Raw genomic sequence first — 13484 nt, forward strand, 5'->3', positions numbered from 1 at the left:
GCCCAACGTTGTAAGACCGAACTGGCGGCTTGTGCCGTTCGCGCCCGTGACGAGTCCGCTGACGCGCCACTAGCCGCGCCACCCAGGAGGAGAGGAGAGGAGAGGAGTGAGCGACGGAACGAGCAAGGGACTGACTGGAAGCCGGCTCTTTCTTTTCTCCTTCCTTGACAGCGCGCTGTTGTGCAAGTCCCGAGGACGATATTTAACGGCATTCCCCGGAATCATCACCCAGGCTCTTCTGCAGAGATGGAGGTACCCGCCATGGCGCACAGCATCACCGGTCCATTAAGTCCCTGCGAGGGGATGATGAAGGACCTGAGCTTGGACGCTTTACAGTTATGTGAGCGGGATGGTAAGAAGACGTGTACCTGCTCTCCACTTGTGTGTGTGTGTGCGTGCATGTGCGTGTGCGTGTGTCGGTGCATTGCCCTATTGGTCATTTCCGAGCCGCTGGCATGCAGACTGTGTGTTTTGCCATTGGTTTCAGCTGCATGCTGGACCCTTATTGTGGAAGGAGTATAGCCTACAGGGGCCGGTTGCTCCACCGGTTTCCTGGATGGAGGGATGGTGCACCTCTGCGTGTGTAGAATAGCTGAGTGTCTCGACAGTGGCAGCACGGTTTTGTTCATTTCAAAGAGAAAGGACTGCTCCAAAGGAATAAAGCAAACTGAACATGCACAGGCGAGGGAACAATGTGCTGAGTGTCTTTATTTCAGCACCACAGACAGAGACCGGGAGCCACCCCGCCTCAAACTGCTGCTTCTTGTCCTAATCTCAGGGAGTTATCCCATGATTTAGAATTCATGATTAAATGTATCTGTGCACAGTGCATCACATTTTATCATTACCAAAGACGATTTTTAAAAATCATATATTCATATATATCTTTTCCCCATCCTGCAAAACTCACCACTGCATTTACATTTATATTTCAAGTCATCCATGCTGGATGGTCTGGTTGACTTCTCTGAATTCAAAAGTTGTTGGGGATAAATACCATCAAACCACAGATGATGTGAATTATATCTCATATAAGAGACAATCTATAAACTAGTTTTATTATGAGCAGTTTTTTTACACAAGAAGGTATGAATTTTAATGGTGGGGAGCACACAAAAAAGCAAGTCATCATCAGGAGAGACGAGAGGCTCCAACATGGCTGCACCCACGTGTGTGCACCGGCGGCTCAGCCCTGCACACCCATCAGTGCAATTACACACAACTGATTACACATCTGATGCATGGTTCCAGAGAGCCCCTCTTAATTAAGATTGCAGATTAAGTCGCATCCAGCAATACAATGAGATCACACCTTTTCACAGCTAAATTAAACTCTTTTCTCCTCTATAGCTATACCAGATTTTTTTTCCCCTCTGTATTTGGATCGGCCAGTTCGTGCACTGGTGGAGTCACTGGTGTGTCTTCATTGAGCCTCCAAAGGACCCCCAAGCATCTGAACACAGTGCAGTCATTGTACCACACCACCGTTTCTCATCTGCCAGATCTGCTGCTCGTAATGTGCTACAGCAGGATGTCGTTTATATCCTCTCTGTGCTTTGTGGGCCTGATTCTAAAGCTGTCATTTTAATCATGATGGATGTAGGCTGGGGCTGGACTTCTCGGATGGATCCCGAGCCAGCTGTGTGCAGGTTTACATGGTATTTGCAACACAACAGACACTTTTCTATGTATTAAATGGGCTGCCCAGTGTAAATAGTGTGTCTGTGTCCTTGAGAGACACGCATACTCTCTGTTTATGGAGCAACATTGTTCAAACAACCTTCTGTGCACATTATGCAGGCAGGACAATTGATGCTTGTTGTATCGCAGAGTAGTTTCTAAAATCGTGAGGTTAAATTGTGTTCAGAATGCTTTGCCGTGTTGTTTGGATTGTATGAGTGTCTCTGTTAATCTGACCAACCCCTGAATTTTGATGTCGCAGTTCCTCTCGCAAGATGACCTCCAGATGTCGAGTTTACACTTCCCCTGCCACACCCCATGTAGATGACTGCATAGCCCATTTTTAGCATTCTTGGAAATATACCGTTTCATCAGCTGGTTCAGACGTATGTTTCCCAAGGACGGTGTTCAATTCACTTTCCCCTCAGCTTTCTAAATGCATCTCCTGAAGCCATTAATATTTCATCGTCAGCATGAGAGGCTCACGTGCCTATGGTGACCTCGCAAATGGAAATGCATGCAGCTTGAGTGGGCCTCCTGTCTGGAGGAGAGAGCTCTCGCACACTGAGGACTGTTTGAGCTTTTCAACGGACAAAGAAACGATGGGATACAAGTTGTCTTTGTGTGTCCCCTGTCTTCGTGCTGCAGCCTTTAACGGCTCAGTTTAGTGGCGTGGTTAGGACGTGACTATAGGTAGTGAATGTGTGTTGTGGTACATTCGCCTAAGTCTCTCCCGCTGGTGTGTAGAGGGCCTCCATGACGTTGGAGTGGCTACAAATTTGCCCCCAACCTCAGCGCGGTGGACTCTGTCGACGACCATTTTGATTTCGTACCCGCCGTTAATACGCACTCACAGTGTTGTGTATTATGAAGTACACACTGCATGTCTTGCAGGGCCTGTGTGCCGTGCCCGCGGACATAATTAACTTCATGATGGATGGCTGTCATTCTCGCAACCGAGTGCTGTGTCTGCACGGCCTGAAATACTGCTGCTCTGGAACCGCCTCGGTCTGGAAGTGTGTGTGCGTGTCCACGATAGACGGATAGACCGACTACTCGACAACGCCGTTGTTTCCTTGAATGCGGTGCCGAAACACTTTGAACAAAAGGATTTGCTTTTTAACACCCCGAGAAGACATTTTGCAAGATTTAACATGCAGTCGGAGACATGACAGTGAAGGGGCCGCATGTGCTGCATTTCAGACGTTATCAAAATGTTTAGTTTTTTTTATTAGCCGCAGCAATGTGGCTCTTTGGATGGCGATGTTGGTGTGTGGGTCAGTCCACCACTGGCCATCATCAGGTCAATGTTCTTCCTTTTCCAATTTTTGTAAATGAACTCAAAGTACCCCTGTGTACCAGTACAGTCTCACAGAGGCTGTGGCAACTCGTGTGGCGCTCACCCGCTCTGCTCCAGCATGGCGTCGGCCTCGTGACGTCCAGGACTGTCTGAGTAAGTTGGCCTTCTGGTGTGGCCGATGTTCAGTATGAGCAGTTGTGTACCGTGACTGTGTTGGCAAGAGTTGCAGGTACATGTTACGCTGCCACTTATCGGCTGCATAATATATTCACTTGTGACTGACTGTGCTACATAGTTCTGATCGCTGTTTGAGATTGATTGCCGAGCGGTCGGGCCCTCAAAATCCATTTCAAACATTAATGCAAAAATAAAATTAGTATTTTTTTTTTTGGGCCTGACTTTCTGAAGTTGTATAGAAACCCTTCTGTTGAAGATTATTTTCAAGCTTTTTTACTGCCAAAAAAATATATTATAGAAGGAATTTACACCAGCTTGTTTTAAGGAATGTAAATGAGAAAAACATTGACTCATTCTGGTTGTGGAAAGGTTTAGAAAAAACAGATCCAACCTCCCTCAAGGTCTTCTCTATTTAATTAATTTGTAAGAATAGGATCAAATCACTTAATCTCTAAAGGTGGAGTTATTAAACTGTATTTACCGTTTTTTTCTTTTTCTTTTGCTGTTCAGGAGCTTATTGATGTGTAAAAGGTAGACCACTGTAAGTGTAAGCCAGCATTGTTTAGGCTCCGCCTCCGTCTGACTCGCGCATTGAGAGGAACAAAGGCCAGATTTCCAAAGGCCCGCGAACATCGATGTCTTGTGGGTGTCTGCTGCGCTGCTCAAGTCTACAGTTCAATTTCTGAACCTAAAAAGTAGGAAGCTCGACTGTCTGAAGCGAGTGCCCATTTGCACGGTCAGAAACGATAGCACGAACATAATCCACCAACAATACTCAATTCCCAACATTAACGTTGACCAAAGCTTTTGCAGACCTTCAAATAGAGCTTCGGTCTCACACGCTGGGCCCTTTTTATCACCAACTGCCACTGTGAGCGAGTACGTTTTCATTATGCAGGTCGCCTGATTGGAAATCAGATCACAAGTGAGTCGCAGTATCAAGCCAGGTGTGAGTGGAACAAATCCAACCTCGGAGAGCCATTAGGATGGCTCTGCGTAAGCATGTTAACAAGATGTGTATTGATCCTTCTGCATCTTTTGCTATCCCACTCGTGATATTCGACTAGACGCAGAGGCCAATACCCAATAAAAGACATTTGATTGGGCTTAGCAGATTCATCAGAGAAGGCTTTTCATTTATTAAAACTGTTGAACCCTCTGCACTTGTGTGCCCAGAGTGTGTAATCACAGCTCCTAAGCTCCGAAGTAAGGTCTCTCAATTAGTTTAATCGTGATTGGGGAAACGCTCCGCCTCCTGCACAGCAGTATTATTCAAATCAATTCAGTTTATTTTGTACAGCCCACAATCACAAATTAGAAAAATTTTCCTCAGAGGGCTTTAAAGTCTGTACACATACGACATCGTTGTCCCAGGACCTCACATCGGATCGGGAAAAACTCCCAAAAAACGGAGAAAAAACCTTTCACAAGGAAAAAAAAAAAGGGAAGAAACCCTCAAGAGAGCAACAGAGGAGGATCCCTCTCCAGGATTGACAGAAGCAATAGATGTCATGTGTACAGAATGAACAGCGTTACAGAGTTCCAACACATTCAATGAACATGACAGAAATTATGAATGAGGAGTCGGCATGGACCACGATCCAGACCTCCACAATCCATGAAACAGAAGGAGGTGATGAGGAGGGACATCAGCAGGGCCACGGAGGCAGGAGTCCAGACCATGATGCAGAAGGCATCGCAAAGGGCCAAGGAGGAAGGAGGCCAGACCCAGGCCAGTGGCAGGATGCAGGATGCAGGAAGCAGCGGCAAGGAGTCACGGGGCAGGAGCCAGGACCAGCTCCAGACACAGCCAGGTCCAATGGACCCTGTGAGGCGAGAAGGCACAAAGATTGGGAAAAAGTAGAGTGAGTAATGTGCAATGAAGAGACGTGAATTTCTCCAGAAGGAGATAGAGGAGAGAGGAGGTCAGTGTATCCTAAAACACCCCCCAGCAGTCTAAGCCTAGAGCAGCATCTCTAGGGGCCGGACCAGGTGAACCTGATTCTGCCCTATAAGCACTATTAAAGAGGAACGTCTGTAGTCTCCTTCAGTGCCTCCCGGACTGAAAGTGGAAGTTGGTTCCATAAAAGAGGAGCGTGATACCTGAAGGCTCTGGCTCCCATCCTACTTGTAGCCGAGTGAAAGAACGAGAGCTGAATTCTACGGGCTACAATACCAGCCCATAAATCTAAGTCCGGCTGAGGGTTTCGGTCTCCCGTGTGAGATTGTAAAGGGTTTGACTTTCCCTTACCGCCTGACCTTCGTCCTTATGCGTTTCCCCCTCTTCCATCTTTCATCTTGGATTGAGTCCTAAAGGATTCAGAGTGCAGCACTGTGCGAGGCAGAGCTGTTTTAGGAAATTCTATATATGAGTTTTTTGAGTATGTGTTATTATGTTTTATATTTCTTTGCCATAAAAAAAAAAAGAGAACGCATTCAGAACAGTGAACAGTGGGGGTTGCAGATCTCATGAGCATTTCATTAGATTTTTGTAAAGCGGCATTCTTCAGAGCCAGTTTTTATTTGTAGCCTGAAGAGTTTTACGTAAGCAGTATCTGACTGCATGGGCAATGCCTCCGTTTTCAGGTTAATTAGGAGAGCGTTAGAGGAACCCGGAGCTAAACCAGCAGCCAAGCCACGAGAGGCAAGGAGGCCAACGCCTGCATGGGGTCTCCTGTCAGAGCTGTAAGGGACAGATCAGTGTTGTTGACATCAAACATTTAACACAGAGACGCTACTACTCTTCTGGCACAGCGCAACAACGGAGTTAGCAGGTTTTTCATGTTTTATGTTTTCTATGGATGCACCAAAATTGAATATTGTGCCATGACTGTCTCACATAGCTGATTTGGGTAATGGAGACAATGAGGCTGGTTTATTCCATTAAATTATTCACTATATATGATAAATACTGGAATTTTAATTTTTGTTCAAGTTTTGTTGCTGTTATAAAAAAGTGCATGGTTGAATTGTAATTCTTTTATTTTGAAGGATTCTTTGCCAAATTACTGTTGCGCGATAAATAATTTAGTACATTTATATCTACATATTTATTTGTTACATTTTGTTTTATAAATAGTTTAAGCTTGATGTTTATTTAGGGCATAAAAGAAAGATCCTAGTCACTTCCACGCATACAGTTTATTAATTAAACACTGGTGTTGTATCGATATTCAAAGGGCAGGTATCCCGCATGAAACATTTGGATTGGTGCATCCAAATGTTTTTGTTTTTTACTGTTAATAATGGGTTGTGTACTGATTTTGGGAGAGAATGAATGACATGTTTATGATCTAAAATCAATAATAAATGCTTGTGATCACACAATATGCATAAAATAGCTGCTGAATCTCTTTATATGTGGAAATTAGACAAACGGCTCCTCATTATTATTCACATTTGAAGTACACTGTGCATGCTCTATTACCCATCACTTGTGTAAGAACTGTACTTTGGCACTTCTGAAAACTTGCAGATGAATGACAACGATGTTGTTATTTATTTGTTGAAGGTCAGCAACAGAGAGTTGCTGACATCACCGTCTGGTCCGTAGAGCTGACAGAGCTCTGCTCTGCTATGTCTGCTCTCAGGCTGAGACAAACTGCTCCGCAGGGTAAAGTATAATAAGATGGGCTTTAAATGTCCACCAGCAGCAGCAGACCAGATGCTTTCACATGCGGAGAGGTTTGGGAATGACCGCATTAAGGACGAGAGCCAAGTTCTGCCAGGCTGAGGATGTAACGGCTGGCCTGTTTACATTTCACACACACGGGACTCCCCGACTGCCTGTAACCACTGACGGAGTCAAGAGTTTATGTCATGTGCAGTGAGTCGGCTGTTTAAATGCCAGGAATGACTGAAGTTTGAAGATTTCTATTCAAAAAAATCAAAAAGATTTGTCTTTATCACTGAAAGTGCAGATATATACAGATCTGGTCCGATCCAAGCACGGACCAATTGGAAGTCTTTCTTTCAGTTGTTGTGTTGAGTAAATAATGTTTGGTAATCAGTTAGTGGTGATTAGGAACTAGGGGATAAGGAGAAAAGTAGAAGCACGAGGTATTGTCCGATCTGGTGGTAAAGAAGGGGCATTTATCTGTTTTGGATGTTTCTTGTATATTCATCTGAACACACTAACAGTTTACCTCCACGCCTTCCTTTTTGTAATAATTGTTTTCATCCTGTCACACCATCTCGTCAATCCAACTCCCCTCACCTGCCTCTGATCACCTCGTTAGTCCCTCATTCCCTTCACCTGGTCCTCACGCCCTTCTCACCTGCAGCCCATCCCCTCATTCGTCCCTCACTATTTAGCTCCCTCACTTCCACTTGTCCTCTGCCAGATTGTCTTGTGTTTTCGTGCCAAGTTCTCCAGTGTTATTAGAGTATATTCCTGACCTGCCTGCCTGCCCTGACCTCTGATTCTCTGCCCCGCTGGTTTTTGGACTTGTTTGCTTCTTCGACTGATCTCCCGGTTTTGACCCAGCCTGTTTCCAACCAAAGACAGTCATCTTTGTTACTCCTGTCTGAGTCGTGCTTTTGGGTCCACTCTAATAGCACCGTGACACACACAAAGACCCACATACACTATATATGTGTAGGAATTATCTTCTGGTTTCCGAAACTGAATCAACCGACAAGTGCTTGTCTGTTGTGTGGAGGCGAGACCGGAGAGTCCACCCAGCAGAGAAGCATCTGCAGGTTGATTCAATCATCAGTTTTGGGATAACTCTTTTATGCCGCCCTCTGTCAGCTGATGAGTGGAGATGGAGGCTCCCGCTCTGCCGCCTCTGTCTTTGTTAACTCACGATAGAGTCCAGCCGTGTTGTGCATTACTCCCAAATTCTTGTATTTTACTCTCGTGTTTATACCCCAGAGAACACACAGAAAACCTATTGTTGCCTTGCCAAGTGGGCGTCCCCGAGTGTGTCGCAAGGTCTATATTCATCCTAATTCTACAAAGCTCTCATTCAACCATGTTTGGACATTCCCAGTGTGCACTTTCGGCTGTAGACGCTTGCTTCATGATGCGTTCCTAGCTCAGAGAAATGTAAGATGTTCCAACTTATTTGATGGAAACGATGTTGCACTAGGACAAATAAATAAATTAACTAGAACGGGCACTCGGTAGAGGGCATACCTTCGCATATCACAAGATTGGGCATTGAATTATGAACATTTTAGCATTAGTTGCCAAAATCGAATCAAATGGTCCCCGGATAATAACAAACCATCCCACCAAATTTCATGTGATTCAAGAAGATGTTGACCTTTTCATGACCTTGACCTTGACCTTTGACCCGATCGATCCCAAAATCTAATCAAATGGTCCCCGGATAATAACCAACCATCCCACCAAATTTCATGCGATTCAAGAAGATGTTGATCTTTTCATGACCTTGACCTTTGACCCGATCAATCCCAAAATCTAATCAAATGGTCCCCGGATAATAACCAATCATCCCATTAAATTTCATGCGATTCGGTTTAATACTTTTTGAGTTATGCGAGTAACACGCATACAAATAAATAAATAAATACACGGCGATCAAAACATAACCTTCCGCATTTTCAATGCGAAGGTAATGATCCAACTTAATTAAATAGGTCTGTGACGTCAGCAGCATTTAAAATGCTATTGCTGCCGGCTCCTGTGTATCGCCTGCAGTGTGATGCATCGTACCGCTGGTTATAAATGGATCCGTTTCTTCTGAGTGGAGATTTAATCTACAGCGTTTGAAATATTTAGGGTAGTGTGTGAGTATGTGCGTGTGTATTGTGGGGATGATGTGTTTCCATGGCAACATATATTGTAGTCTTTAATACTGGCGGTGCGTGCGTGCGTGTGTGTACGTGTGTGTGTGCGAGCACACGCTTTATTACTGTTCCTGCTGTCTGAAATAATTACTGAGGAACTGCAGAAGTATGGATTTGGACAAAGAGAAGCACATAATATTTCTGAGAGCTGTATGAAGCTCGGCCAAGATACATTATTCAAACTGTATGCATTGCTGCTTTAAATCCAGTTTCTCAGATAATAGAAATGTGATTGATAATCATTGATATACGCGCAACTGATATCTGTACAGTTTAACATCATATTTAATGACATGAATGTGATGCAATGTTAATTTCTTCTTCTTCTTTTTTTTACCCCACAGCCAGTAAATCCCAGGACGGCACGATCTCCGAGTTGGAGGAGCTCCCGGTTCCTCAGAACATCAATATCAGCAACATCACCTGTGACTCCTTCAGGATCTGCTGGGACATGGAGGCGCGCGGCAAGGAGCGCATCACCCACTACTTCATCGACCTGAACAAGAAGGAGAACAAGAACTCAAACAAGTTCAAACACAAGGTAACGCTGCAGATAAACATCGTTGGAAGGCAGCGCTCGAGCTGTGACTCGACACAGTGACTCGTGTTGTTGTCTCGCTGCAGAGAATATGCAACGTTTCATAAACACAGAAGACAAGTGTCAAGAAAAAGATGTTTTGTGCTACAAAATATCAGTAGTAGACACAACTAGAACAACCCTAACACTAAAGTAATCTGATATATATTAAGTCCAACTTGGTTCACTGACTGCGTAACACTGGGCACCTGTGGTTATATGTCGGCGTGGGTAGCTTCAGGACCAGTATGCACCAGGGTGGCCTATGGCTTTTTACCCAATCAGTAAACCAATCCTAAAACTAAATATATTCAAACAACAATCACAATGAACTAAACTAAACTAAAACTATCATAAGAAAAAAAGCTCTTCTAACATATCAAAATATAACCTGAACTAGAACGGGCACTCGGTAGAGCGCATACCTTCGCATATCACAAGATTGGGCATTGAATTATGAACATTTTGGCATTAGTTGCATGACAATTGGATAAAAATGGACCGTGCTATGGTAAAAAGAAGATTTTGACCTTTTCATGACCTTGACCTTTGACCCGATTGATCCCAAAATCTAATCAAATGGTCCCCGGATAATAACCAATCATCCCACCGAATTTCATGCGATTCGGTTTAATACGTTTTGTGTTATGCGAATAACACGCATACAAATAAATAAATAAATACACGGCAATCAAAACATAACCTTCCGCATTTTCAATGCAAAGGTAATAAGCAATGAATAATCAATATTACTTTACAATAAAACTAAATACAAATGTCAAAATAAATAGCTCCAACCGTATAGTTTTCCTGGAGTTCGTTTCTTTTTTTTAAAACCTGCATGAGCCTGATTGATCTCCACAGACATTACTATGTGTATTAAAAACTAATTTACATATATATATTTTACAGTATAATCCATCAAAGTCTTTATAGGTAATGTGAATCTATAAGTGATGCAAACTGTAAGTGAACCAGATTTTGTCAGGTCTTTGTGACGGGGTGAGGCTCAGGCGCAGAGAGACAGGCTGGATGCAATATAAATAACAAAAAAGCACTCTTTAATGAGGCAAAACAGTTTACAAAAAAACAAGGTCCAAAAGGCGCAGGCAAAGGATCGTCGGTCAGGGCAGTCAGGGTCGAAGCAGGCAGGATCAGATACGACAGACAGGACGACGGGAAAAAGACACGGAACTAGAGACGACAATCCGACAGCAGACAAGGGAAAGACTGACACAATATATAGGGGGGAAACACAGGTGTACGACATCAGACAGTAACGAGACAAGAGTGGCTGAGGGCAGGTGCAGGGAATTAAACAATTAAGACAGAGAAGACACAGAGGAGACACGGAACACAGGAGAAACAGAACCGGGTGTTACAGATTTCTTTAAGTAAAGCTGTCATTCAGGGTTCAATTTATGTTCTCGACATATACTCTCCACTTGTGTTATTTCTTCTGTGTGTTGCCGTGACTACTTAGTGGACCGGCAGCGAATGACATTTGTCCCTTCGTGGCTATAACTGTAATTACATATGAGTGATTGCGATGCTCCGCTGCCGTGGTGATGCTCGCCGTGTGAAACCTAAAATGATTGCTTTGAGGCTGAAACATGCAACACAGGTGCAGCGTATTTTACCTCACGGTGAACTTTCTATTCACGCTTAAGGCGTACGTTTACTTTCTCTTTCTTCTCTCAAAGACACAGCGAGCCGTCGCTCTAACAGGCGCTCGGAGTCGCCGTCGCCGCAGCAGGGCGACTACTCCCGTCGTGCCGCTTCTTTTTCCTCCTGCGGTGTGTGTCGCTTCTCCTCTTCCTCGCCACTGACCACATCCTCGTATTTTGACTTTAAGTGTGCAGCAACAGTGTTGGCGGCTGAATGGATTGACTCTGTTGCTAGGCAGGGGCTCCTGGTCCAATCAATGAGCTGCTGAGGCCCACTGATGCTAGGGGGGAGGGGGGGTAATAGTGTACACGCATGAAGAAAAGGAACGCTTACCGGACGTGTGCATACAATGCGTACGTGTTTACGTTTGCACGCAGGTGTCTGCGAAATGCTTGTCGGGAAAGTAATGCGTAACTGGAGTATCTCCTGCTGACCAATGTCCTCTCATCCATCACCTCCTTTTTTTTTTCATCTCATCCTCCCTCCTTCAAGGATGTTCCTACTAAACTGGTAGCCAAGGCGGTGCCCCTGCCCATGACGGTTCGAGGTCACTGGTTCCTGAGCCCACGCACAGAGTACACCGTGGCGGTCCAGACGGCTTCAAAACAGACGGACGGGGACTACGCCATCTCCGATTGGAGCGAGATCATCGAGTTCTGCACTGCGGGTGAGTCAAATGCATCTTACAGGACCAACATGCCCTTTTCAGGACATCTGGACATCAAGTAGCGCCTTTTGATTTATCTATTGTTTGCCTATATGTGAGTATTTGTGCTACAGAGGTAATCAGGATAGAGCGCACTATGAGCGAGCGAAGGGAAAGATGGATGGAGAGATGGAGGAGGGGAGGGTGAGGTAAAGGATGGATTAAAGGAAGCAGGGGAGCTGCGCTGTATATGTTCCGATGCAGAGGTCACCCGGTTCAACAACGCTGGCGAGTGGCTTAGAGCGGGGGAGGGGAAAGGGATGAGACAGCTGAGATGGAAGGAGAACAATCAGCGGAAGTGTGTGTGTGATTAAGGTGTAGTGAGACAAATTGATGGAGGAGGCTTAATGATGTTGTTGATCCTCTGCATCTCAAGCAGGCCGTAGATGCTGCTGCTGCTGCTAAGACCTTCCTGTGAAATCCTCAGTTGAATTGTTGAACTAGCATTAATTCAATGATGTCTCACTGTCAACAGAACGAGCCTCGACTTGAAAAATAGGCGAAAGGTCGAGATAAAAACTATAGTCTTGAGTCTTCTTTCATGTTTGTTTCTTCGCCGTTTAATAAAAGAGAAATCCATTTACCCCAAATTGTCCGTCTCAGTGAATTCGAGCACTTGACAAGGAGAATTGGAAAGGGGGGAAAAAGAGCCTCGATCATTATGAACTTTATTATAATCTTTGGAGTTAGTCCACTCCCTTTTGTGAGTCCTGTTTACAGAGCGGTGAGTAAAAAGAGACGTTGCTAAATATGAACAGTTCATATTCCAGGCTTCGCTCCTGGTCAATGTAATAGAAGAATTTCCACTCATGTCATTTGAACACTTGTTTCTGATCTTCCTGATTTCCCCCGCGCTGCGTCTGTTTTCCAGATTACTCCCCGGTGCATCTATACCAGCTGATGCAGAAGGCCGAGGTCATCGCCGGCCGGATGCTGCGTTTCTCTGTCTTCTACAGGAACCAGAATAAAGAGTACTTTGACAATGCCAGGTAGGCGTGCCACACTTATTACTAGTAGTGTTTTCTATGCTTTAATTTTGATCGTTGTTCTTGTTACCGTCGCATTGAAAATGCGGAAGGTTATGTTTTGATCGCCGTGTATTTATTTATTTATTTGTATGCGTGTTACTCGCATAACTCAAAAAGTGTTAAACCGAATCGCATGCAATTTGGTGGGATGATTGGTTATTATCCGGGGACCATTTGATTAGATTTTGGGATTGATCGGGTCAAAGGTCAAGTTCATGAAAAGGTCAAAATCTTCTTTTTACCATAGCACGGTCAATTTTTATCCAATTACATGCAACTAATGCCAAAATGTTCATAATTCAATGCCCAATCTTGTGATATGTGAAGGTATGCGCTCTACCGAGTGCCCGCTCTAGTTTAGATATGTTTCTGCATCGCTTTACTCAACTCGTCTCCCTCTGATATCGTTGCTTTTCAAAACATCACTAACTATGACTGTGTTGTGCTGATTGCACATTGAATTGGACTACACATGTTTTTTAACAACTAATTTATTTTCCCCTCGCGGTTCTGTAGAATGTCTTATTTTTA

At 44.4% G+C, this 13484-nt stretch overlaps 1 protein-coding gene across 1 annotated transcript in view; it reads left to right on the plus strand.

Moving 5' to 3' along the window:
• Nucleotides 1–13484, plus strand: part of phyhiplb (phytanoyl-CoA 2-hydroxylase interacting protein-like b) — a 17217-nt gene continuing 3733 nt past the window's right edge. The window contains exons 1-4 of the mRNA XM_056435101.1: nucleotides 1–352; nucleotides 9319–9515; nucleotides 11712–11886; nucleotides 12797–12914. Of these exons, the coding sequence (XP_056291076.1) occupies nucleotides 247–352; nucleotides 9319–9515; nucleotides 11712–11886; nucleotides 12797–12914 (596 nt within the window). The 5' untranslated portion in view covers nucleotides 1–246. The remainder of the gene's footprint in view (nucleotides 353–9318; nucleotides 9516–11711; nucleotides 11887–12796; nucleotides 12915–13484) is intronic.

This window comes from Pseudoliparis swirei, chromosome 17, assembly GCF_029220125.1.
Source record: "Pseudoliparis swirei isolate HS2019 ecotype Mariana Trench chromosome 17, NWPU_hadal_v1, whole genome shotgun sequence".
Lineage (NCBI taxonomy): Eukaryota > Metazoa > Chordata > Actinopteri > Perciformes > Liparidae > Pseudoliparis > Pseudoliparis swirei.